The sequence below is a fragment of the Elgaria multicarinata genome, chromosome 9, assembly GCF_023053635.1.
Source record: "Elgaria multicarinata webbii isolate HBS135686 ecotype San Diego chromosome 9, rElgMul1.1.pri, whole genome shotgun sequence".
NCBI lineage: Eukaryota > Metazoa > Chordata > Lepidosauria > Squamata > Anguidae > Elgaria > Elgaria multicarinata.
In genome coordinates, this window is record NC_086179.1 from 1,679,739 (window position 1) to 1,704,591 (window position 24,853).

At 52.8% G+C, this 24,853-nt stretch overlaps 1 protein-coding gene across 1 annotated transcript in view; it reads right to left on the reverse strand.

The window, feature by feature from the left end:
* The window catches only part of SHANK3 (SH3 and multiple ankyrin repeat domains 3), a 391,738-nt gene that overhangs the window by 269,411 nt on the left and 97,474 nt on the right, over positions 1–24,853 (reverse strand). The window contains exons 5-9 of the mRNA XM_063134473.1: positions 19,471–19,579; positions 10,687–10,838; positions 8,874–9,041; positions 7,800–7,916; positions 5,609–5,686 (exon numbers count right to left, since the gene is read on the reverse strand). Coding sequence (XP_062990543.1) covers positions 5,609–5,686; positions 7,800–7,916; positions 8,874–9,041; positions 10,687–10,838; positions 19,471–19,579 — 624 coding nt within the window. The remainder of the gene's footprint in view (positions 1–5,608; positions 5,687–7,799; positions 7,917–8,873; positions 9,042–10,686; positions 10,839–19,470; positions 19,580–24,853) is intronic.

The window sequence follows — 24,853 nt, forward strand, 5'->3', positions numbered from 1 at the left end:
TAAAGACATGAAACTTGGCATGATAGTAGCACTTAGGAAGGGCTTTGGTCATACCAAATTTGAAACAAATCTGTTCATCCACTGATTTTTTAGGAATTTTTTAAAAGTTGAGGTTTTAAAATTATTATTTTTAAAATCGTCATTTTTAAAGATAAAGAGATGAAACTTCGCACCATGATAGGATTTAGGTAGAGCTTTAGCCACACCAAATTTGAAACAGATCCGTTCATCCATTGATTTTTTAGGATTTTTTTTTAAATTAAGGTTTTAAAATTATTATTTTTTTAAACTGTCATTTTTAAAGATAAAGAGCTGAAAGTTGGCACCATGATAGCTTTTAGGTAGAGCTTTACCCATACCAAATTTGAAACAAATCTGTTCAGCCATTGATTTTTAGGAATTTTTTAAAATTTGAGGATTTAATTTTTTTTAAAAAAAATGTTATTTTTAAAGATAAAGAGATGAAACTTGGCACCATGATTGCTCTTAACAAGGACTTTAGCTATGCCAAGTTTGAAACAGATCTGTTCATTCATTGAGTTTTAGGATTTTTTAAAAAAGTTTGAGGTTTTAAAATTATTATTTTTAAATGACATCTTTAAAGATAAAGGGCTGAAATTTGGCACCATGATAGCTCTTAAGGAGAGACTTAGCCATGCCAAGTTTGAATCAGATCTGTTCATCCATTTTTTTTTTTTTTTAGTATTTTTTTAAAAGTTCAAAGTTTTAAAATTATTGTGTTTTAAAACTGCTGGAGCCATATCCTTCAAACTCAGGTTGTCAAACCTCCTCTTTAGGGTGTTGCACAATGAGCAGTTTCAGCCCTTGGCATTAAGGGGATCTCCAGTCTTTAGGTAAGAAGTCCTGGGCAAGCAGGGCACCTTTGCTGTTGCAGATGTGCAGTCGGGTAGCTGGAGCTCAGCAGAGGCAAAGCATCCACAAATCAAAATGTGGGAAAGGAGAGGTCAGTCAAAGGAGACCACAGGGCAAAACAGAATGGGCCAGAGGCCTTTTCCTCAAATTTCCACATCATGGGCAATGAAGGGTCATCTTTAGAGAAAAACTCTCACGACCAACAGTAAGGTGCCAGTCGAGAGAGAGGCTCTCTTCTTTGCGGATGCCCCATTGCTGCGAATGTTGGAACCTGGCATATCATTGCTTTGCTTCGCTACCACTTCCCTTCCACTTCCCTTTGTACACTTGTGAGCTAGGCTCTGACTGCACTGCTGGGATGCAATGCAGAACATTTGAAATGCATACCAGAGAAAAATAGATAGATTTGTGGCTTTGGCTGGCTGGCATATCTCTTAGAGACAGAGTTAGACTGAAGACACAACTCAGAGATGGCTGTAGCTGAGCCCTGAGAGGCTGCTGTACCACACAGAGCCTTTTTAAGAGTGTCTCAGAGTCCAGTTTTGGTGCAGGCAGAGGCGGCTGGCGGTGGAGGTTTTTTAAAAAAAAACGAGAGTCACCGGATGCAACCAAGCTATAAGCTGTTGCCCTCCCCCCAGCCACAGGGTACAAGTGCACAGCCTGGCTGGACCGTTGGGAGACTTTGGTGGAGAGAGAGGGGTGGGTGGGGGATTATTTGAGGCTGGAAATGTTGGCAGGCTGGCATAAGGCAGAGAGAGGCTGAAGGCAACCCAGATGCACCTGTAGCTTGGCCCTGAGGCTGGCTTGCCACGCAGAGTGTTTTAAGAGCGCATCAAAGTTGTGCAGGAGGAGAGGAGGTGGAGGCGGCTGGTGACAGAGGTTTTTAAAGTATTGGGCAAAAGGTGGGATATGATGAGGAGGAGGATGAGGATGAGGATGTAAGAGTCACCAGACATGACCAAGCAATAACCTGCAATAAGCAATATCCCAAGGCACAAGTGTGCAGCCTAGCTGGACCATTGGGAGACTTTGGGAGAGAGAGAGAGAGAGAGAGAGATTGTTTGAGGCTGGAGGCTTTGGTTTGTCTGCAATGACTTAGAGCGAGAGACAACAGAGGCTGCACAGACAACCCAGAGACATCTATTGTAACTTAGCCCCATGGTGCTGGCATGAAACGCAGGGCATTAGGAAGAGGGTCTCAGAGTCGCATGTTTGTCCAGGAAGTAGACAGGAGTTCAAAGTCTGGATGTGCGAAGTGGTGTCAACACACAAGCCTTGAGAAGCTAATGTATATAAGTGAGAAGTGTGAATGGGCGAAGTAGTGTTCACTGCCACAACACCCACCCTAATGTTAGAGTAGTCTAGCTCCTGCCTATCTCTCCTCTCTCATCTCACACTATTACCCCGCTCGTGCCCTCCGCTCCTCTGATGCCATGTTTCTCACCTGCCCAAGGGTCTCTCCTTCCCTTGCTCAGCTTCGTCCATTTTCTTCGGCTGCCCCTTACGCCTGGAACGCTCTTCCAGAACATTTGAGAACTACAAGTTCAATCGCAGCTTTTAAAGCTCAGCTAAAACCTTTTCTTTTTCCTAAAACTTTTAAAACTTGATTTTGTTCTGACTTTATACTGTTAGTTTTACCCTACCCAGTGCCTGTTTACCCTACCCTGTGTCTGTTTGCTTTCTCTTCCCCTCCTTATTGTTTTACTATGATTTTATTAGATTGTAAGCCTATGCGGCAGGGTCTTGCTTTTTACTGTGTTATCTGTACAGCACCATGTACATTGATGGTGCTATATAAATAAATAAATAAATAAATAAATAAATAAATAAATAAATAAATAATAATAATAGTAGAGAAACTTGTGACAATTATACACAAGCTTTTTTTAAAAAAATTGAAATTAAAAAAAGCCAGCCATCCGGCCGGCCAGTGACAAACCCTGTTAACAACAGCAGCAGCTTGCAATGAGTGAAGATACAGTCAGAAAAGATATTTGAGGGAAGGGGAGAATGTAACACACAGAGTACAGCAAAAGCTTCAAAGTACAGCAAAACCTACAAAAGTAGGAGTGAGTGAAGTTAATTTCAGATACATTGAATCTCTCACTTGTTCTTTATTTCAGTGATTTTAGCATTAAGATGTTATGTAGAACAGATTTGTCTTAAATGTGTGCTGTAAAATCAGACATGTGACCAAGGCTATGTTCGGGTGGGCACGCCCCCTTGGTGCTGGACACGCCCCTTTGGGGGCTGACCATGTTGTCCTCCTTTTTGGTTTCCAAAATATGGTCACCCTAATTTAGTCAGCACCATTTGTTCCCTTGCCAAGAGTCAGAACTTGCAGAGGCTTTGGCATTCACTGGGGGCCTCTTGCTGGCCCCAACTTTGGCGCTAAACTCCTAAAAGGAGGCGTTATGGTGTAAGCTTATTCGAAGGTCACGTTGCCTGACCTGAAAGGGGTGGGAGAGGGGTAGGAGGCACCCTTCACATGCTCAGAGGCTCTCTGAGTTATTATACATCCACCCTTCCTAGGGCTGAACTCTGGTACTAGAAAAAGATGGTGGGGCTGTGCCCCCTTCACGGCCGGCCGCATGGCCTGCTCCTCTGGGCCCAGGCTAGTATGGGAAGGGGAGGCGACATCTCGTGTAGCCTCTGCCCTGCGTGGCCCATTTGCCGGGGCTGGGGAGGGACAGGAGGGAGGGGGGGGCGCGCTTGGCCTTGTCCATATTAAGTCCTAAAGATCCCTCCTTGGCATAGCGAGGCCTGCTGCCGTCTGCCCTTCCCTCGGGAGACTTGCTGACAAAGGCCTGTGATAAAAATAGCCCTGGATTTATCATTCACAGCGCCAGCACGCCGAAAGAGAAACGGAGCTGAGGGGCCATCTCCAAAGTGCCGCTCTCGCCGCTCGCCCAGCGTCACCTGCTGCCAAGCCCGGCAGGAACCACCCAGAGGCCTCGGAGAGCGTCCGCTGGCCTCAAGCTGCCCCCTGCTCCCATGCCCTCCAGTAGCTCCTTCCCGTCCGGATGCCATCTAGAAATGCCTTGGAAACTCTGCTTCACCACTTGCATCCTCACGGCATGAGGAATGAAAGGGCCGTGGAGAAAGGGGGAGGCACCCACGTCCCGGCAAAAGTGCAGGACTTTGGCAGCCTGGGAGGCCTGGCCTTCCTGCCATCCCCTGCTCCTCCAGAACTGCCCTGGGCCCTTCGAACTGGCTGGTGAAAGCCAAGGAAGTGGCCAGTGGCCAGGGAAGCCCTCTATCCTGGGCACGCAAGAGAGGACCTCAGACAAAGGGGATCCTCGCCTGGGGTGCAAGAATCCAGTGCACTCCCCGCAAGACCAAGACACCGGGGGGGGGGGAGGCTTCCTTTCCCTCCCCTCGGCCCTCCTCCCTTGGCTCATGGGAAATCCAAGGGAGGACCACTGGCTTCCTCAAACTAGGTTGTGGCGCTCCTCCACTCCTCAGAGGGAAACCCCTCCCCATTTTGACGGTTTTCCAGGCCTGCAAACTTGACATTTCTAAGACCAATCTGGAGAGCAAGTTGCCAAAAATCACCTGAAAAACTCACTACTACTACATTAAAAACAACAACGAGCGGACGACTGAAAACAGGCCTCTATCATGGATCCAGGAAGTGTGGGGTTTTTCCCCAGAGCCGGCACTACCATTAGGCCAATTGGGCAGCCGCCCAGGGCGCAGACCTCAGAGGGGCGCAGTACTGACCTTTAAGGGTCACAGTTTTATACAAATTAGCTCTTTTAAGAAAAAACATAATAAGTTCAAGTTTTGTGCTTTTTATTTTTTCTACAAAACATCTGTTCTTAAAAATCGAAGTTGGCATTTTTTTTGGATTGTGGTGGTGCAAGTAGCTCGCTCTGCTTGGGGCGCAAAATAGTCTGGCACCGTCCCTGGGGGTGGGGTGGGGGGAAGTTGCAGCATTTCTCCCCCAAATCCCCCTTGGATCCCATCCAGCAAGTGGAACTTTTTAATTTTTGTTTTTACGCTTTGAAGGACTTGGGGTGGAAAAGTGGCCAATACATATTATAGAAACGAACGTATCATAGAATCATAGAATAGCAGAGTTGGAAGGGGCCTACAAGGCCATCGAGTCCAACCCGCTACTCAATGCAGGAATCCGCCCTAAAGCATCCCTGACAGGTGGTTGTCCAGCTGCCTCTTGAAGGCCTCTAGGGTGGGAGAGCCCACAACCTCCCTAGGCAACCAGTTCCATTGTCGTACTGCTCTAACAGTCAGGAAGTTTTTCCTGATGTCCAGCTGGAATCTGGCTTCCTTTAACTTGAGCCCGTTATTCTGTGTCCTGCACTCTGGGAGGATCGAGAAGAGATCCTGGCCCTCCTCTGTGTGACAACCTTTGAAGTATTTGAAGAGTGCTATCATGTCTCCCCTCCATCTTCTCTTCTCCAGGCTAAACATGCCCAGTGTTTTCAGTCTCTCTTCATAGGGCTTTGTTTCCAGACCCCGGATCATCCTGGTTGCCCTCCTCAATACATCGTAAATAACCAGGACTGGTCAGGATGCGGCTTCAACTATAGGGACAATTCTCACCGCCGCCACCCCAGTCTTGATGCACTCTGAGTAGGACGAAGGCCTGGGTAGGCAAAAGAGTTTTCGAGAGCCCCCGCCCCCCCTGAGAAGGGTGCAGGGGGTTGCGAGCAGCAGCACGTGGCACCCGGGGGAGTACTCCCCTTTCGTGGCCCCCATCCTGGTCCCCTACCTGGAATGCCGTCTGACTGTTGTAGTTCCGAATCTCCTTGCTTGCACCGCGGAACAGAAGGACCCGGGCACAGCTCTCCTGGAGGAGGGGAGAGGGAGGCGGTGTTAGCCCTTCTTCTGGCCAGGGAGAAGAGGGGGGGCATTGTGGGGGAGGGATTGCAGCTCATCCCAGGACAACACCCCACCCACCCACCCACACACTCACCCCCGTGGCCCAGGGTTGGAGCTTTAGTGCAAAACCAGACTCAGAAGGGGCAGAGAACACAAGGTTCTAGAGCGGGTTGGCTTTGGGCTGCGTGCGCAGGCACGTGGATCTGCCTTCTGTGGCCCAGCCAGGCCCAGCCCAGTATCCCCTTCTACTCCTTTCCCCAAGGGAGGGGGGCGCTCCACATCTGGCTGGGCATTGTGGGAGCTACAGGCCAACACATCTGGAGGGCGCCCCCTTGGGGAAGGCTGAATTCCCAGGGAGGCCTTTGCCAGCCACGCTGCAAAAGAATGTTTCCACGCCAGAGGCCAGGGTCAGGATCTGGCTCAGCACTCTGCCTCCAACAGCAGCCCGGCAGCTGCCTCTGGGGGCCTCACCCTGCCCTGAACCTCCCTGGGATTAAAGGAAGGCTGCTTCTAATTGGGAAGGGGGCAGGGTGGGTTGCTTTGCCCCTTTTCCAAGGCTGCTGGGGGTTAGGCCACCGTACGGGCGGGTGGGCGGGCTACCAACGCTTAGCGTTAGCCACCAGCAACCAAATAACCCGGATCGGGACACTGGGTCCAGAGCAAGGGGGCTGTGCAGGCCCTGGCGTGCTCAGCTCGCCTTCCATGGGGCAGAGCAAAAGGGCTAGAGCCTGGGAATGTGTGGCTGGATCCCCAGAGACGCAAGAGCTTCCAACCGCCGTGGATGGGCTGCAGCCTCCGTGCCAGGCACCACCAACCCTGTTTGCCCGCTTCCTCCCAGGGCTGGCACTCGCCCTGCCTTTTAACGTTTTTTCTCAACGCCCGCCCACCCCAAACGCCAATCAAGGGCAGCCCCAGACAGGAGGCCTTTCGGCACACTGGTCCTGACGGCTTGGCACTGGGGAGGGAGCGCCTCCCTCGGGCCTGGCAAGCAAAGCGCCGCCGCCTCTGCCACCCCCTGCCTTGATCTGAAGGACAAGGGGACGTGATCCAGCGCAGTGGGTCCGTGGTCCCCTGCAGAGTCCTCTCCTCCCCCTGCTCACCCCAACCCCTCCCTTCTGTGGACTCCGCAGCGCTGCGCTCTGCAGAGGACAGTGGGGCCCAGGAAGGTCCCCCTGCCCTTGCCGTGGCTGCTCTCATGCGGTCCTCCGTGCCACGTCTGCAGTGCACAGCGCTCAGCTGCCCAGACCTGTCCCTCGCCAGTCAGCCCCAAGAAGGATGACGTTGCCCAGAGTTTGCAGCAAAGTCCTATCGGGAGGACGTGAAGCCTGAGCGAGCCTGGCTCCAGAGCCCCTTTCCCGACTGAAGGGGCAAGGAGGGTCACCTGGGCTGGGCTCCAGGGGGTCACCCTGCACCCCTCCCCGGCCTAGGTACACAGGCGACAAACAGCCTTTCCTGGGGAGACGCACAAGAGGCCCTCCGAGAGCGGAAGAGAAACCGGTGCCTTTGCTTAAACCTATTCATCTGGTCTCCGGCCTTTGATGGTCATCTTCCAGCAACGCTTTAGAGCTAAAGGCCTAGGCAGGGATTTGCGGGGCGCCTCCGCCTGCTTCCCTACCCCCTCCTCACAAAGTGTGTCTTGGGGCACTGGCTTGACTCCAACACAAAGCTAAGCCTCAGCGGTGGGGTTCTGGAAAAGAAAAGGCGAGGGGGCAGAAGCTAAGCCTGCAGCGACCTGGGATCCGTTCTCCCCAGACCCAGATCAGTTATGGTTACAAGTGGCGAGGGAACACACTAAGCACACGCTCAGAGGGCTGTTATTTTAAGCTGCCCCTCCTATTATGGAGCTGAACCATGAGGAGGCCTAGCTGTAACACCCTTCAATAGCCCCCGCCCCCACCCCCACCCCCACCTCCCTCTAGGCAGGCCGAAAGCACGGAACGAGCCCGCCTGCAACACACAATGCCCCCTGGTAGCACAAATGGGGGGTGAGGAAGCCCTGCTCTGTTGCCCTTGACCCCTTCATGGTCTGAGCCAATAGGGGAGGGGGCAGAAGGCCAGAAGCAGTGGGGGGGGGGGCTCACCTGGTTATACAGAGCACAGACATGGAGGGCTGTGTTCCCAGAGGCGTTCTGTGCCGTCATGTCTGCCCCATAGAAGAGGAGGTGCTCCAGGTGTTGGACATGCCCATAGCGGCAGGCCTGCTCAGGAACGGGGAGAGAGAGAGAGAGAGAGAGAGAGAGAGAGAGAGAGAGAGAAGTCTGGGGGCAGGCAGGCAACAGGCAAGCTCAGGACTCAACAGCCCCCCTCCAGGGTAGGCCCCTCCCAAAGACTGCCCACCCACCCTCTCTGTATCATGTAGGGAACTCAAGGCGCTGGGGTGGGCAGACATCCGTCCTTAGAAGCTGCAGCAAAATTTGCATTCCTTATTCTGAATCGTTTGTGGTGCATTTTGCAGAATGTTTCTGCAGCTGCCTTATTAAAGGTTCAGGAGCGGGAGGTGCTGAACACAAAACCTTCCTTAAGCCCTTTTCCCTGCATTCATTGCTGACTGCCCCAGCAAGGGAACGTTTCCCATTATTGCTGCAGAGTTTTTTCCCCGGCTGGGATTTCCAAGGCCCATGGTGGACTGAGGGGCCCAGGAAGGCTGCGCTCTCCTGTCTGCTTTGGGGGTGGGGTGGGGGAGGGTTCAGCCTCTCGGGGGGGGGGATCCATCCCACTCGGCAGCTTCACTGCAAAAAACTGCCTTTGGAGAGGCCGAAGGCAAATAACCCCTTGCTAGTGGAAGAACCCAGCAGCGGGAAGCCTCACCTCCCTCCCGGACAGTGGCAGGCCTTACTTGTAGTTAGGCAAACAGTCAGGCTAGGGAGGTTTACCTAACAGGCAGGGGATCCCCCTTTTTCGTGCCACTTGCCTCCCGCTGAGCAGCACGCAGGGGGATCTCCAGTCGCAGACTAGAGAGATAACAAGGGGATTCCTCTCCCCGCCTCCGTCCCCAAGCCCCCCCGCCCCCGGTAGCCTCCAGGCCAGAGCCTCTGCAGGCCAGACCGGGCACGGAGGATCCCCCACCCCTGACCTGACTTTGGCTCCTGCTCTCCGGCATCCCCTCAGACTCTGGGCACCGAGCAGCAGGCCAGGTGTGCCCCTCGGCCACTCACCTGGTGGATTTCTTGCCAGCCGTTTTCATCTATGCAGCCCACCTTGGCGTAGTCGTGCAACAGTAGCTCACAGCAGTAGGGGTCTCCTCCAACCATGGCACTGTGGTACAGAGGCGTTAATCCCCGGCTGTCCTTGTAATCTGTAGAGGCACCCAGGTCTAGCAGCGTCTGCGCAAACACAGTCACAGGGCGGGCGAGGGAGACGGTCAGTGTCCGCTCGCTGGGCCTCTCGGCGCAAGGGGGCAGGGCGGCAGGAGCAAGGAGTCACGCGCAAGGCAGCCGGGCTTTTCGAGGACCCGCGTTCCCCGCCGTGGGGAACTTGGAAGGAGGCGGATGGCTTCCCAGAGGGGCTACGAGTGAGCACAGGGCAGCCCCCTGACTTAGTCTCACCAGGAATTCACTAGGGGGGCTTAAGGCAAGACTCAGATCACTATTTGCAGTACAGGGAGAGTAATAATGCTGTTAGAGGAACTTCCTCCTAATAGGCTGACCCTATGGAAAGGGTCCTGTACCTTTAACAGTTGTACTGAAAGGGGCAATTTCAGCAGGTGTCGTTTGTATGCATGCAGCACCTGGTGACATTCCCTCTTGATCACAACAGTTAAAGCTGCAGGAGCCCTGCCCTCTTTTGTATCTGGTCACGCTAGTATAGCTAGAGCAGCTTTAACTGCTGTGATGAAGAGGGGATTCCAGTAGGTGCTGCATGCATACAAATGACACCTGCTGAAATTGTCCTTTCAGCACAACCGTTAAAATACACAGGAGCCCTGTCCTCCTTCCCCTGTGGTCACCTTAGGAGCCTCCTAACTGAAATCTGCTGGCCTGCCATTTCCACCCACTGACTCCAGTCCTGCCCTCCAGAGCGACAGAAAACAAGTTCTGCTCCATCTTCTTCTGTGTCACAGCTAAGCAGTGTAACAAGCTTCTGTCAGGAGACCCGGCAGGCCCTTTGGGACACTCAAGCAGCCCATGAAGGTGAGGAGGGACGAGCGGCAGAACCAGAGAGCTCCGGCTATGGGGCGGTATACAAATGCAATACATAATAAATAATAATAACCAGGTGGCAGCTGGCCCGAGGGCCCCACTGGGCCAGGCAACACATACCCAAGGCAGGCTGCCTGAACAAGATGCAGGAGAAGCAAGCAGGACCCAAGAAGCTGAGGAACGAAGGCAGATAAGACATCTTCTCCCGTCCACGATGGGGCAGCTGCTAAGCCATCCTTCCCCAACCTGGTGCCCTCCAGATGTGCTGGAGTGCAATTCCCATGATTCTCAGCCAGCAGGGCCGTTCAGAAGCCAGGGCTAACTGGTCACAGTCAATAACAGGAGTATTATAGAATCAATGAATTGGAAGGGACATTGAAGGTCATCTAGTCCAACCTCCTGCTCAATGCAGAAACTGGCAAGAGTTAAGGCAGTTACAATGGCAACGAAGAGCCCCAGCTGTGTGAATCGGCCATTATTCCTGCCTTAGAGTTTACCGCAGCCCCTCCTCTCCTAAGCACGGCTGGGCGTCACGGGAGTTGCAGACCAACGCTGGTGGGGGGAGGAGGCACTGCTCTGTGCTTCCCCCCCCCCCACAGATTCACAGACTTGATAGTGGCCGACGGCACACCCAGCTGAGCCCCAACGGGTGAGGCCAGGCAGAGGCACTGGCCAGGTCCAGAGAAGAGAGGTCGGCTTTGGGCCCCTATCCAGCAGAGGGAGGACACGCGCAACTGGGGGGGTGGCGTTGGTACAACTGCATTTGGGCCAAATCCCAATGTGAGCGGAGGGAGATAGCTGCCCCCCCCCACCCCTGGGGGAGACTCACCATCAGGGCAGTGTGATTGCGGCAGCGGACCGCCTTGTGAAGAGCCGTCATCCCCTCCCGCGTCCGGAAGTCCACGTGGGCGCCTCCATTCTTCAGGGCTTTAATCACCTCGATGCAGTACTCCAGCTGGACGGCCATCGTCAGGGGGCATTCTGGAGCCACCCCCCACCCCAGGAAAGAGAAGATGCAGTTCTGAGAAACAGGCTCAGAAGTGGGCCTTTACCTCTTGAGCCCCCGCTCCAGGGCCGAAGGGGGGCTCCTCACAGGCCTCACAGCCCCCCCCCCACACCCCTACCCACTTCTGAAACCCACATGAGGATGCCAGGAGCTATGGGGCAGGCCCCCTCCCGCTTCTCCCACTCCTCGGCTCAACACTCCTTCTATTATTCCTACCACCTTTGCTTAAAAAAAGGAACCCGTCGCCACCTGCGTGTTGTGTGGGGCTGCCCTGCGCAGAGGAGATGTGACCTTGGCTGGAAGAGAGTGGGATTGGTCAAGTGAGCAGCAGGGGGGGGTGCCACTGTATCACTTGAAGAAGGTCATCTGGCCCAAATGAAAACAAAGGACAACCCCCAGCCCAAAGCATTCCAACGGAGGAGGAGGAGGAGGAGGAAGAAGAGGAGGAGGAGGAGGAGGAGAATTCAACACCTATAAAGTGCCTGCCATGTTTGAAGTGCTGCATAGAGATCAAAAGAGGAGACAATCTCTGTCTGCAGGCTCACAAATTAAGAGACGGCCCCAGGAGGGAAGAGGCAGGTGAGCAGCTGAGGGACCGGTCAGGTGTGCCTCCCCCTTGCCGCGACGTTCTTCTGAGCGTTGGGGGGTGGAGGTGGGTAATGGCCTTGGTCTCCCGTCCGGTTGCCAGGGCATGCCTCCCCTCAGCTCAGCAGTCCCTGGGGGCAACTTCATGGCTATCCTTTAACCCCACACACACACACTTTCCAGGGGCAGTAAGATTTGCCCTGGGAGCACTGCACCGTCTGGGAAGACCTAGTGCCTGTAGACCTACTCAGGGCACAGAGGGGAGGCCACAGGAGGCGTCACATAAACTGCTCTCAGCTTTACTGAGAAGAGCAGGAAATAAAGGTGCATCTATTGAACTGAAGCGAGGGCATTTTTGCAGAGGTGTTTGCTCAGCATCACGGACCTACAGCGGACCCCTGCGAGATGGAAAAGGCCTGCAGGAGAAACTCTTAGAGCAGGGACAGCAGAGCGTCAACCCTGAACGAGTCGGGGTGATTCCCTCCCTCTGAGCAACCTCTCTCCTGCTCAGGCGCCCCGTCTCCACTCTCCTGCCTCCAGAGCCCCCAGAAAGACAGAGACGGAGGGAGGGAGGAAGACCTCAGAAGCTCAGCCAGGCTTTGTCACCTGTGAACTTCTCACCTCTTTAAAAACCAAACCAAGAAACAGCCACAGAAGGCTGTGGTCTTGACGTCACTAATGGCCCTGTTTAACCCATTCTTTCCAGGGCATTTTTCCTGCTCAAAAATCACACAGGCAGAGATGCTTTCCCTCCTCTAGAAGTCAATATATCAAGACCTGTAGCTTTTCCCCTGCAGGGAGAAAAGTAGCTCTGGGGACGGTTTTACTGAGAAAGACAGCCGGAGGGGGAAGTTAGCAACCTGCCCCGTCCCCAGCGCTCTGCTCAAGTTTTCAGCCAGCTGCAACTGCTTTTCATTTTGGGATCGGCCCATAACTGAGCATCAACTTAGAATCATAGAATCATAGAGTTGGAAGGGGCCTACAAGGCCATCGAGTCTAACCGCCTTGCTCAATGCAGGAATCCACCCTAAAGCAACCCTGACAGATGGCTGTCCAGCTGCCTCTTGAAGGCCTCTAGTGTGGAAGAGCCCACCACCTCCCTGGGAAACTGGTTCCATAACCAGTTTGGGTCTTCTGTCCAAAGCAGATGGAAGCAAGGGAGGGCTGGGGAATCTCTTCCTCAACAAACCACTTCTTTTTAAAGTCTCTTGCCCAAGTCTTCCGATCCCACTGGTGCAGGAAGCCTTGTGTGCACCAGTTGCTGGGGAACATGGGTGGGAGGGTGCTGTTGCACCATGTCCTGCTTGTTCATCCCTGGCCGTGGCTGGTTGGCCGCTGTGTGAACAGAGTGCTGGACGAGGTGGACCCTTGGTCTGATCCAGTGTCAGGGCTCTTCTTATGTTCTTGGAACCAGTGACCTAGGGAGGTGGTGGGCTCTCCCACCCTAGAGGCCTTCAAGAGGCAGCCGGACAACCACCTGTCTGGGATGCTTTAGGGTGGATTCCTGCATTGAGGGTTGGACTCAATGGCCTTGTAGGCCCCTTCCAACTCTGCTATTCTATGATTCTATGTTCTCTGCATGAAGCATTGGGTGCATAAAGCGGCACAGGCAGGAGCATTCCCCTCCCATAAAGGTTTCAGAGCTTACAACTGCAGGTCCCAAGGAAGCCTCTCTACGCCGGTGACGGCACACACAGAGCCTCGGGAGGCGGAGGGGGGCTCTCCATTCATTCTCTCCGCCAGTGCCAGCGAACAGAGAAGCTGTTCTGGTGCACGCAGAAACTCCGCCTATCTCCAAACCCTGACGAACCATGAAGAGTCGTCCGAAGGCTTGTGGGAAGCACGGAAACCTTTCACAAGCCGAAAGGGACAGGCTGGCTTTTAACAACTCAACACTCCGCTCCCCCTGTGGAGTACTAAATCCAAGGGCAGAATCTCTCTCAGTACGGAAAGCCGATATTTAGTGCCGGTCATCTCAGGATGCCGTCCGGCAGCATGAAGTCAATCTGCAAAAGGCACTGGAAGATGAGGAGGCATCCGAGGAAGGGCTCTGCAGGCAAAAGGTCCCAATCCCCAGACTGAAAAGGAGGAAGAGCAATCTGGGCTCGGGAAGAATCCAGCGTGCTGCCACTCTCGGCTACGTGGACCGGTCGGTTGGCTCAGCGGGAAGCAACGTCACGTGTCCTTGTAAGCGGAAAAGGGTTTGTGGCCGGAACAACTCCTGGAACAACTCCTGGAACTGGATTGTTTTAGCCCAAACTTCCCCAGCCTGGTGCCTTCCAGATGGGTTGGACTACAACTCCCAGAATCTCCCAGATTCTGGGAGTTGTAGTCCAACCCATCTGGAAGGCACCAGGTTGGGGGATGCTGTTTTAGCAGGTAGACGTCAGCTCAAGTCCTAGGTCTACCCGAGACACCAAGGCCTGCGCTCTGCCCTGCAGTTGTGTGAAGGAGGAGGAGGTTGTAGATAGAGGCACAACTGGTGCCTGAATGGAGCAGCTGGCCTTGTTCGACGTGTTGGCTCTGGGCGGGAGCAGCGGGGTGCCGTTTGGGCTCTGCGTCAGGCAGTCAAACGTCTCGGGGAAATCTCAGAACAGTGGCCCCTTGCAAGAGGGTGCCGGGTACCCTTCTAGGATTGTGGGGTGGGCCTCAGCACCCTCTACGACAGGGATGGGGTCAGGGCAGCCCTCCAGTTGTGGCTAAACTGGAACCCCATCAGCCCTGACCACTGGTGCCAGCTAGGTGTGGTTGCAGTGGAGCAACAACTGGAAGTTCAGATGTTTCCCTTCCACTGTTCTCTGGTATTACATTAATACTAGAATGGGTGAGGGCAGAGGGAGAGGGTCAAAACGTTGGGAGAAGCTGATAAAAGTTTGCAGCAAAATAGGAGCCAACAGTGCGATATGGCTGCAAGAAAGGCCAATGCTATTTTGGGCTGCATAAATAGAAGTCTAGCTTCCAAATCACGTGAGGTACTGGCTCCTCTCTATTCGGCCCTGGTTAGGCCTCATCTTGAATATTGCGTCCAGTTCTGGGCTCCACAATTCAAGAAGGATGCAGACAAGCTGGAGCGTGTTCAGAGGAGGGCAACCAGGATGATCAGGGGGGGTCTGGAAACAAAGCCCTATGAAGAGAGACTGAAAGAACTGGGCATGTTGAGCCTGGAGAAGAGAAGATTGAGGGGAGACATGAGAGCACTCTTCAAATATTTAAAAGGGTGTCACACAGAGGAGGGCCAGGATCTCTTCTCGATTCTCCCAGAGTGCAGGACACGGAATAACGGGATCAAGTTAAAGGAAGCTACATTCTGGCTGGACATCAGGAAAAACTTCCTGACTGTTAGAGCAGTACGACAATGGAATCAGTTCCCTAGGGAGGTTGTGGGCTCTCCCACACTAGAGGCCTTCAAGAGGCAGCTGGACAGCCATCTGTCAGGGATGCTTTAGGGTGGATTCCTGCATTGAGCAGGGGGTTGGACTCGATGGCCTTATAGGCCGCTTCCTACTATTCTATGATTCTATGAAAGGCTGTTTTTGAAGCTCAGGTTTCTTCCGTTCCTGCATAATATGGTTGAGCTGCTCTGTTTCTTTCCAAGCCCACAGAGAAAAATACGGATGGTTCCTATTTTCAGCTCTTATTTCATTTTTCTCCTATTTGCCAGCTGGCAAAAAGACTGACTAAAGTTGCCTTAGGATGCAGCATGTGCCACTCCAGCACCGTGTAGCTTCGTAATTAATTATTGTTTGAATAAAAGCAAAGAACTTTTACAGTTTTACTTCATAAATATAGCTGGCAGTGCTATTAGATGAGCTAACCGCTAATTTAAATTATACATAATGCATTTCATGTCCTTAAAGTGCTAACTAAAGTTTAATAAGAAAGTCATAATTGCTTATTAAATCCCTGCCTCGGATCCCTTCGCGTGGCTTTCCCTCCCCGCAATATCCAGCACAAACACCTCGCCTGGATCTTCAAAGCTTTCCACAGCCCCAGCTTCTTCGATTTCCCTTCTGTTATCCTGGCTTCAGTTCTGACTTCCTCAACCCTTCAAACACCCCCTGCTCTCTCAGGTGTCTCTGCGCAGTCTCCCTTGCTCCCCCTTAGGACTGGCACACGCTCTCCAAAACTGTACTGGGCCCCTTCCTTCCTTCCTTCCTTCTCTGCTGTGGCACCCCCCCACCCCACCCCGGCTGTGGAATGAGCTCCTTCAGGAGGTTCACCTGGCACCTACACTATATTCTTGCAGACGCCAGGTGAAGACCTTCTTATTCTCTCAGCATTTTAACAGTCTATAAAATTAATTTTAACTCGTCTAAAATTAATTAATTTTAATTAATTTTAATTTTAACTTGTTATAAATTTGTATTTTAAATTTGTATTTCTGCACTACTGCTGATTTTATCCTGGTTATCCTTTTATATTGTATTTTATATCATGTTTTTTATACATAGGGCTACCTTTGTGCCTAGTCCAGAAACTTCAACTAATTCAAAATATGGCAGCCAGGCTGGTCACTGGTACACCTAGGAGTGATCACATTACACCAGTCTTAAAATCTCTTCACTGGCTGCCAATTAGTTTCTGGGTGAAGTACAAAGTGTTGGTCATCACCTTTAAAGCCCTACATGGTTTGAGTCCAGGCTACCTGTGGGATGGCCTTCTCCCGTACAATCCACCCTGCACACTCAGGTCCTCTGGGAAGAATTTCCTTCAGCCAGCCAAAACTAGATTAACAACTGTTACCCAGGGGACCTTCTCTTCTGCTGCTCCCAGACTGTGGAATGGTCTGCTGGAGGAGACTCGTCAACTTCACAGTCTACTAGCATTCAAAAAAGCTATAAAGACTGATCTCTTCTGGCAGGCCTACCCAGTGGAATTTTAGGTTGTTTTTAGGATGTTTTTAGGATGTTTTTAACCATGTATGTTTTAATTCCGTTTTACGTATTTTATCGCTTATTGTTGTTCTCCACCTCCATCAAAATGGAGAGGCGGGTAAGAAATGAGATGATGATGATGATGTTTGTTTTATACTTTGAATGGTTTTAATTTTTGTGAACTGCCCAGAGAGCTTCAGCTATTGGACGGTATAAAAATGCAATAAATAAGTAAATACACAAATTCCTCCCTCCCTCCCTCCCTCCCTCCCTCTTTTCTTTTCCTTTGTCCCCAGCGCAGCCACCCTCTGCCTGAAAACCTTCTCTTAACCCAGCCTGTCTTTGCCATTCCTGCATTGAGAAGGGGGTTGGACTGGATGGCCTTGTAGGCCCCTTCCAACTCTACTGTTCTAGGAGTCTATGAACCTGATGCCATCCAGATGTGCTTGAGCGCAACTCCCACAACGTCCAGCCAGCGTGGCCATTGGCCAGGTAGGTAATGGCTGGGTCAAGCCTTTTAGTCTTCATCCAACGGAGCCAAGTTTTAAGTACATGCCCATTGCATCTGTGCACAGCCATGGCTCCCCTCTCCTAGCCTTCTCTCCTTCCCTCCCTCCCCTTCATTTTCCCAACCCCACCCACAGACACACACACACACACACACAGTGGTAGACTGTAGGCTGCTTGAGCATAGGTGTTATGTACACAGTTGATGATGCATAAATAATAAATTGTTTTAACACGTACTTCCATCTTCCCCAACATTTTCATTTCTTTAATTCCATTTCATCTTCTACCCAAAGGAGATTCCCCCTCTCTTGGCAGGACTTCAAAAGCCCCAAGGATTATCTATCTATCTATTAGGGCTGTGCTCCGCTCCGCTTCGGAGAAGCGATAGCGGAGCGGCCTGATTCGCCTGACAAAGACGGAGACAAATCGGGTCGGGGGGCTGTGGATCGAAGCAAAGCAGTTCACCTCGATCTGGAACTCCGGACGCAGGTAAGTGGGGGGGAGGGGGACTCACCTGGCGACGGCGCTGCAGTCCATGCGGCGATGGCGATGGAGCCAGGTAAGGGGGCAGGAGGGAGGGGGGCTAACCTGCCTCCGTCGTGGGCTTCAACTCAGTTGAAGCCCACGACAGAGCCAGGTAAGAGGGCAGGAGGGAGGGGGGCTCACCTGCCTCCGTCTCGGTCCGTTGCGTGCTTCAACTGAAGCCCCAGCTTCAAGCCGGAAGAGACCGCGGCCTTCTCTTCCGGCTTCAACCGGGGCCTCAATTGAAGCCCGCGACGGTCCACAACAGACACAGGTAAGGGGGCAAGGGGGTTGGATTATCTGGCGCCGCCGTCCATGCCGCGACGGCGGAAGAGCCAGATCTTGGTCCGCAGAGCGGAGCGGGGGACAGGCGGATCGGCCAGAACCGGTTCGGGCCTGATCTGGAAGTTCCGGATCGGGCCATGAAGCGGTTCGGGGGTTCCGTGTACAGCCCTACTATCTATCTATCTATCTATCTATCTATCTATCTATCTATCTATCAATCTATTCTATCTTCTCAATCAATCAATCATAGGTGCCCACAGAAAGACTGCTGCCTCTTTTCACAACAGTTTGGCTTTGCTTTTTCTCTCTCCTCTGTTATTGGCTTGTAAACCACTTTGAGCAACTGGAAAAGCAGCACAGCAATATTTTTAATAAGCAAGCAAGCAAACAAACAAACCGCACCGCACCAATTCCTGGGCCCGGTGCTTGGCAACGTCAGCCCTGCCTGGGATCTGGATTTCCGCCTGCCTTCCGTCCTGAACCTCCTCCTGCCAGCCCAGCAGCCTCTGTTTATTCTCCTGGAGCCCGATTCGGTTCTAGCTTCCGATTTCTGATGCTGCAAATACTCAGTTCCTCGCCAGGCGAAGGAATGCCAAGGACACCGAAGTGCCGTCTCTCCTCCACAATCAACTTTACTTATTTACTCATTTATTTTACTCCCCATTTTTAAACTCAGAAGTTCTACAAGGCGGCTCACAAACATAAAATCCCAAGTGCATCTCAAAAAAGAAGACCCAGCAAAATGCAGAGAGGCCAGTTCAGCAAACAGCAAAGCGGACGCGAGGCCATTAAGTCCTTAAACAAGCAGCAGCGGAAGCGTATCCCTTCAATGTCACGTCATGCGCACCCCTCCCACCAGCCCAAATGCAGACGCAACGCCCGCCACTGCAACACTCGCCCCCATCATGGCACATCCTGGCTGCCACACCACAGCAGACCAGTTCCAGAGGCAGCCTGGCCGGGCGCCCCGTTTCCTTTCTTTGCTGGGATCGTTCATGGATGCCGAACGAGCTTGAGGGCTTCTAAGCCCGGGGAAGGGGGCATCCCTTGAAGAAATCAGGAAGACTCTTGTGCAAATGCTCCCACTCTCGGACACTGCACTTCAGCCTCACCCAACCTGGGGCCCTCCGGCTGTATTGGACTACAACTGGCAGGGGTGATGGGAGTTGTAGTCCTAGACATCTGGAGGGCATCTGGTTGAGGAAAGCTATTCCACATCATCTTGAACCCAAAGGGCAGCTGGAACAACCCGGCATTCAAAGCGGTTCTGGAATCCCACCACTGTAATAGGGGAGAAGTCCATTCAGCTGCTGAAACCAGAGAGCTTGCTGAAGGACCTCTGAGTAGACCTCCATGAAGATCTTCCCACATGAGTGCTTTCCATGGGGGTGAAACTGGGAAGGGGTGCCTTGGGACACCTTCCCACCCTCCGGTCTTCAGACCTCTCTATTTCCAAGAGGGTTTCTTCTTTCGTTTTGTTTAAATGGCACGTCTTTGAGCTAAACTCTCTGATCCTGTTCAGACAACACGTTAAGCCATGGTGGTTAAGCACTTTGAGCTAAACATTATGGCTTAATGTGTCATGTGAACCATTCCTAACCATGGTGGCTACATAACCATGGCTTAAACACGCTCACTAACCATTTGCTGCAAAACGGTGAGAGGCCTAACCATGGCTTAGCAGGTTGCCTGAACGGGCCCCTCTGGGTCCATAGGTTGCTTCCTATCCCGAGGAACACGTGCAGCCTCCGGCTCCAGTCGTCCGTGGCACCTGGCCTGCGACATCCCTGCCCCACCCCCCACAGCCTACCTCTGCAGAAGCTCTTCTCACCTCCAGTGTCCGGATCATGGAAATTGGGGTCCAGGCCTTTCTCCAGCAACCGGCTGACCTTCTCCACATTCAGCGTCTGCACATACTCCATGAACTTCTTCAAATTTGCCTGCAGCCAGAAGAAAAACATGCGGCGTGAACCACCGGTGACTACAGCCAAGCTCTGGGACAGTTTCTGGCTTGCTGAATGCCCCTGCTGGCCACTCTGAAGCCCTTCCCTGTGCGAGGGGGAGGACCGAGCCACCGTTGCTGGTCTTTTCCACCCACAGTCTTAAATCAGGAGTGCACAGCTTCAGGCCTAGGACTCAATCTGGCCCTTGGGGGTGGGTTAAAACCAGCTCTCCAGGGCTCCATAGGAATCCCCCCACTTCTCCCAGCCCCCCATTTCCCCAATCACCAATCATTTGGTGTTTCCCCAGTTTTTTCACAGCCCCCATTCTGAAAGGTTGGAATACTTCTACACCTAGGAAAAAGAAACCAAAGGCACAGTTACAAGATGGGGGATACTTGGCTCAGCAATACTACAAACGAGAAGGATCTTGGAATTGTTGTAGATCACAAGCTGAATATGAGCCAACATTGCGATGTGGCTGCAAAAAAAGCAAATGCTATTTTGGGCTGCATTTATTTATTTATTTATTTTATTGGAAGCATAGCTTCCAAATCACGTGAGGTACTGGTTCCTCTCTATTCAGCCCTGGTCAGGCCTCATCTAGAGTATTGCATCCAGTTCTGGGTTCCACAATTCAAGAAGGACTGAATCAATTCAAGCTGGAGCATGTTCAGAGGAGGGGAACCAGGATGATCAGGGGTCTGGAAAAAAAGCCCTATGAAGAGAGACTGAAAGAACTGGGCATGTTGAGCCTGGAGAAGAGAAGGCCGAGGGGAGACATGAGAGCACTCTTCAAATACTTCAAAGGTTGTCACACAAAGGAGGGCCAGGATCTCTTCTCGATCCTCCCAGAGTGCAGAACACAGAATAATGGGCTCAAGTTACAGGAAGCCAGATTCCAGCTGGACATCAGGAAAAACTTCCTGACTGTTAGAGCAGTACGACAATGGAATCAGTGACCTAGGGAGGTTGTGGGCTCTCCCACACTAGAGGCCTTCAGGAAGCAGCTGGACAACCATCTGTCAGGGATGCTTTAGGGTGGATTCCTGCATTGAGCAGAGGGTTGGACTTGATGGCCTTATAGGTCCCTTCCAACTCTACTATTCTATGGTTCTCCTAAAGGTTAGTTCCTGTCAATAAGAACTTTAGGGTGCAATCCTGTGCATGTAAATAAGCACATAAATACATAAATAAATATGTTTAGACAGAAAAAAGTCCAGCAACTTCCAGCATTCCCCAGCACAGCCAGGCAGTCCCTTAAGCTAAAACATACTGGTCTTCCGGGACTTTTGCCCTACCTACCAAAATGGAATCTGGCCCTTGTGCTGAAAGAAGTTCTGCTCCCCTCGCCTAAATCCATGGGTTCAGCTCCTCCCCCCACCCAGAGACACAGATATGTGAATTTTCCAGGCACTGAGACTGACAGACGTGCAACAGACATCTCAATCTTCTTCCCCTGCAGGAGTATGGCCTGCCGGCCGTCCTGTCAAACAACGATGCATTCTATGCACGAAGGAGCAATGGCCAAAGCCTGCAAGGGAAATGCTCGCTTGGCATGCAACAGCCTTCAGCTGGACATCAGGAAAAACTTCCTGACTGATAGAGCAGTACGACAATGGAATCAGCTACCTAGGGAGGTTGTGGGCTCTCCCACACTAGAGGCCTTCAAGAGGCAGCTGGACGACCATCTGTCAGGGATGCTTTAGGGTGAGATGAAAGCCTAGGCTCTTTGAGCCTCAAATGCTTAGCCATCTTGGAAGACCTGATGAGTGCCAAAAATATTTCCAGCTTCTCTCTGCCGGCTACAAGCTCTCCCACCTGGTTGCTGGAGCCCAGAGCTGTCTTCAAGTTGACTGGAAGCTGAATTAAAACCTTTCCAGGTCAGGTCAGTCCCAATTCTGGATTTGTGTCCAGAGTGAACTGCTGAGCTGGATAAGGACATAGGAGTGTAAGTAGAGCCCTGGGGCAGGATCAGAACACCGAGACTGGATCAGCACCTGCTTCCCATCAGGCGCCAACCAGATCCCCCTCACCACAGGGCATGGCGGCACGGTTCCGACGCTTCCTGTCGTGGAAGGAAAAGTGAAACCGTCCCCAACAACGGCTTTGGTCATGGAGCTACACTAAGCAACGTTGGCCGTGATGACCTCTTTCTGTGTTTTCAGACATGTAATAACTGTGAAAAATCCACCAGAAGGTGGGCCAACCTTCCCTGGTCCTTGTGGCCATTCACATCAACGAGTCGCAGACTGGCAACATGCAAGCATCGGCTTCTCCAGGGAGACCACGGGAGCTCTGTGGCCGTGCTGAAAACCCCGGCGAGAGAGCTGCGTGACTTGATTTATGTCCCTGGTTTCCGCTGCGTTGTGGCCAGGCTGCCGCTCTAAGTGGCGCAATCCCTCTGGCTGCCTCTTGAATCTCAAGCACTCAAAGAGATGCGGTCGAAACCTCGAGTGCAGCCTCTTAAATCGAGGCCTTTCCGTCGGGAGCCGCTCTCGGCCGCGTTTTGACTTCTGGCCGTCACTTTGTGCCTTTGGACTCCGGAGCAGAACTCTCCACTCCACCTCTCCCCGAGGCGGCACCGGCCAGTCGAGGGCTTTGCTCGTTCATTTAGATCGCCCGTTCCCCTCCGCCCCCCCCCCCCCCGCAATTATGCTGCCTGGCGTGTGGATATGTGCATTTACATGAATCTCGGGCGAATGCCGCTGAGGTTCCTGCTGCGGCTGAGCTGAGGAGAGTGTCCCAAACGCCGGAGCAGGCCGTGAGCTCCCACGGGCGCTTGTGGGGCTTCTTGCCTTGCAGGCACCACGTTCCAAATGTACGTACTTTTGAGAAAGGGGGCCTGCTCACTTTCTCCCGTCACTTTTGGGTTCTAGGCTGGTGGTTCCCCTCCCCTCATAATACCAGCTCCTTACTGCCAGCACTACAGGGCACATCTTTCGGCTGGACATCAGGAAAAACTTCCTGACTGTTAGAGCAGTACGACAATGGAATCAGCTACCTAGGGAGGTTGTGGGCTCGCCCACCCTAGAGGCCTTCAAGAGGCAGCTGGACAACCATCTGCCAGGGATGCTTTAAGGTAGATTCCTGCATTGAGCAGGGGGTTGGACTCGATGGCCTTGGAGGCCCCTTCCAACTCTGCTCTTCTATGATTCTATGATTCTACTCACAGTTTCCCCTTTCCTGCCAAACTGGAAAATGGCCCCTGTGAAAGCGCAGGTCTAACCCACCACGGCAGGAGCATCATCTTGGGCATCCCATGCTATCGTGCAGTCATGTGGAGGACCACAGCAGGCTCAGGCCAGGGCCCACATGGGTCACAGGGGGTCAGACGGGCTGAAAGGTTGCCTCCAGTCCCTGCAGGAACAAACTTGGGTGGGCGACCACCTCCAAAGAACGGCCATTGAAGAGAAAGTCAAGGTAGTCCCTGGAAGCAGCACAGTTTGGATGGGATGGAAGCAACATCGATATTACCTAGAATATTGGACTCAAAACGCACGTCCTGAACGGGCGGCCTGGGGAATATCAGGCCATGATGTAGCCCGTGTGTCACCTTCAAACTCTGGGCACAGGAGGGAACTCTGCAGATAAGGGGACTCCAGGACTTGCTGCCACCCCTGGCCTTGCACTGTCCCACCGTGCTCCCTGGATCCTGCCCCCCTCCCCCCGAGCTAACAGGCGCTGGATCTGCCCAACTGTAACCCAATACTAGTCAGTGATTCTGCCTACAAAAACTCACTCCTCAAAAATAAGCCAGCTAGTCAGTAATGCAGGAGCCCTGCCCTCTTTTGTATCTGGTCACTCAGGGCAGGGCTCCTGCAGCTTCAGCAGTTGTGTTGAAGAGGGGATTTCACCAGGTGCTGCAGGCATACAAATGTCCCCTGCTGGACTTCCCTTTTCTATGCATCTGTTAAAGATACAGGAGCCCGGTCCTCCTTTCCATAGGGTCAGCCTAAGTCCCAGAAGCTCAGCTGGCACTCAGGCAGTGCCAGAGGAAGACTCAGTGCCAGGGGATGATGTTGGACCCTAAAAACCCTTCAGGGCTACCCAGAGCCCTGACACTTCCCAGACCCGCTGCGGCCTGCTTTCCCTCATCCGATCTCCAGCCAAGAGTAAGCCAAAACCAAAGGCAGGGCCCAAAGACCACAGAAAGCCCAGCACAGCCAGAGCGCTGCTTTGCAAGGGATGTCTTGGGAGAAGAGGAGGGTGGACGTGAGTTGCACGGCGGCCCTCTGTCATCACCCAGGAAGGCGAGGCCTGGCCAAAGGAAGGGGCCTCTTCTCCCCCACAGCCACGTGCCCTCAAACAACACTGCATCATCTCAAGAAGCCCCTCCACCGTGGACCACTGCTGACTCACGCTGAGCTCGTTGCCACGGGACCGTCAGAAGCTGCTGTCTTAGAGATGGTCCCCGAGAGACCCATGGCGGGAGAAGCCAGGTCTCCTCAAGTGCCACATTTACTGGGTCCTTTGGCCCGAGAGCTTCTTTGTGTAGGTGCAGGAGCGGGGCCGGGGGTGTGTGTGTGCTTCAGGCTGCAGGAGCCAAGAGAACATCTCTTAGGCATGCAGGCAATCAGGCATCCATCTGGACTGTCTCCAGTGCTGGCCATGAGCCCTTGCCTTCTCAGTCTCTATGCCAGAGCCCTGTTGTAAATAAAGCCCCTGCTGAGACTAGAGTCCTAGAGGACAGCAGCACTGCAGTGCCGAAGTGGGGGGGGGGCAGAACTCTGAACGAGCAAAACCAGCACCAGAAGAGAGCCTGGGAGCGGGGCACAGGGAAGGCACCACGGCCGCCCTTTAGCCTCACGCAGAGCCCAGCGTTCCTCCTCCCAGGACACACCTCTGTTCGGCAGGTGTCACTTTTATACCTGATCTTGGACATGTCCTTCTTAGCTGTCCGTGACTGTCTCCCCACAGCCACCAGCTGGCTCCCAAATCATTTGGGATTTTTGAGTATTTTGAGGTTCGCATCTACAGATTAAAAGTAAAAAAAAGCAGGGGAGGTGGGAGAGGAACGGGGCAGCCAGAACGAGCTCAGAGGGAGGAGAGCCAGCTGCCCGGTTCCTCCCCCCTCCCTGGTGCTCCCTGCTTAAAGATGAAGCCACAGAAGAAGTACTGTTGCCCATCACCTGTTCGCACCTGGGCAGCAGACTGAGCAGGCAGCACACAGGTCACCTGGGCACTGTCTTCCTCTGTTTAACTTATATTAAACATTTCTAAATTTGCGTCTATAAATTAGCATCTGCACATTTTATGCAAATCTGCATCCTC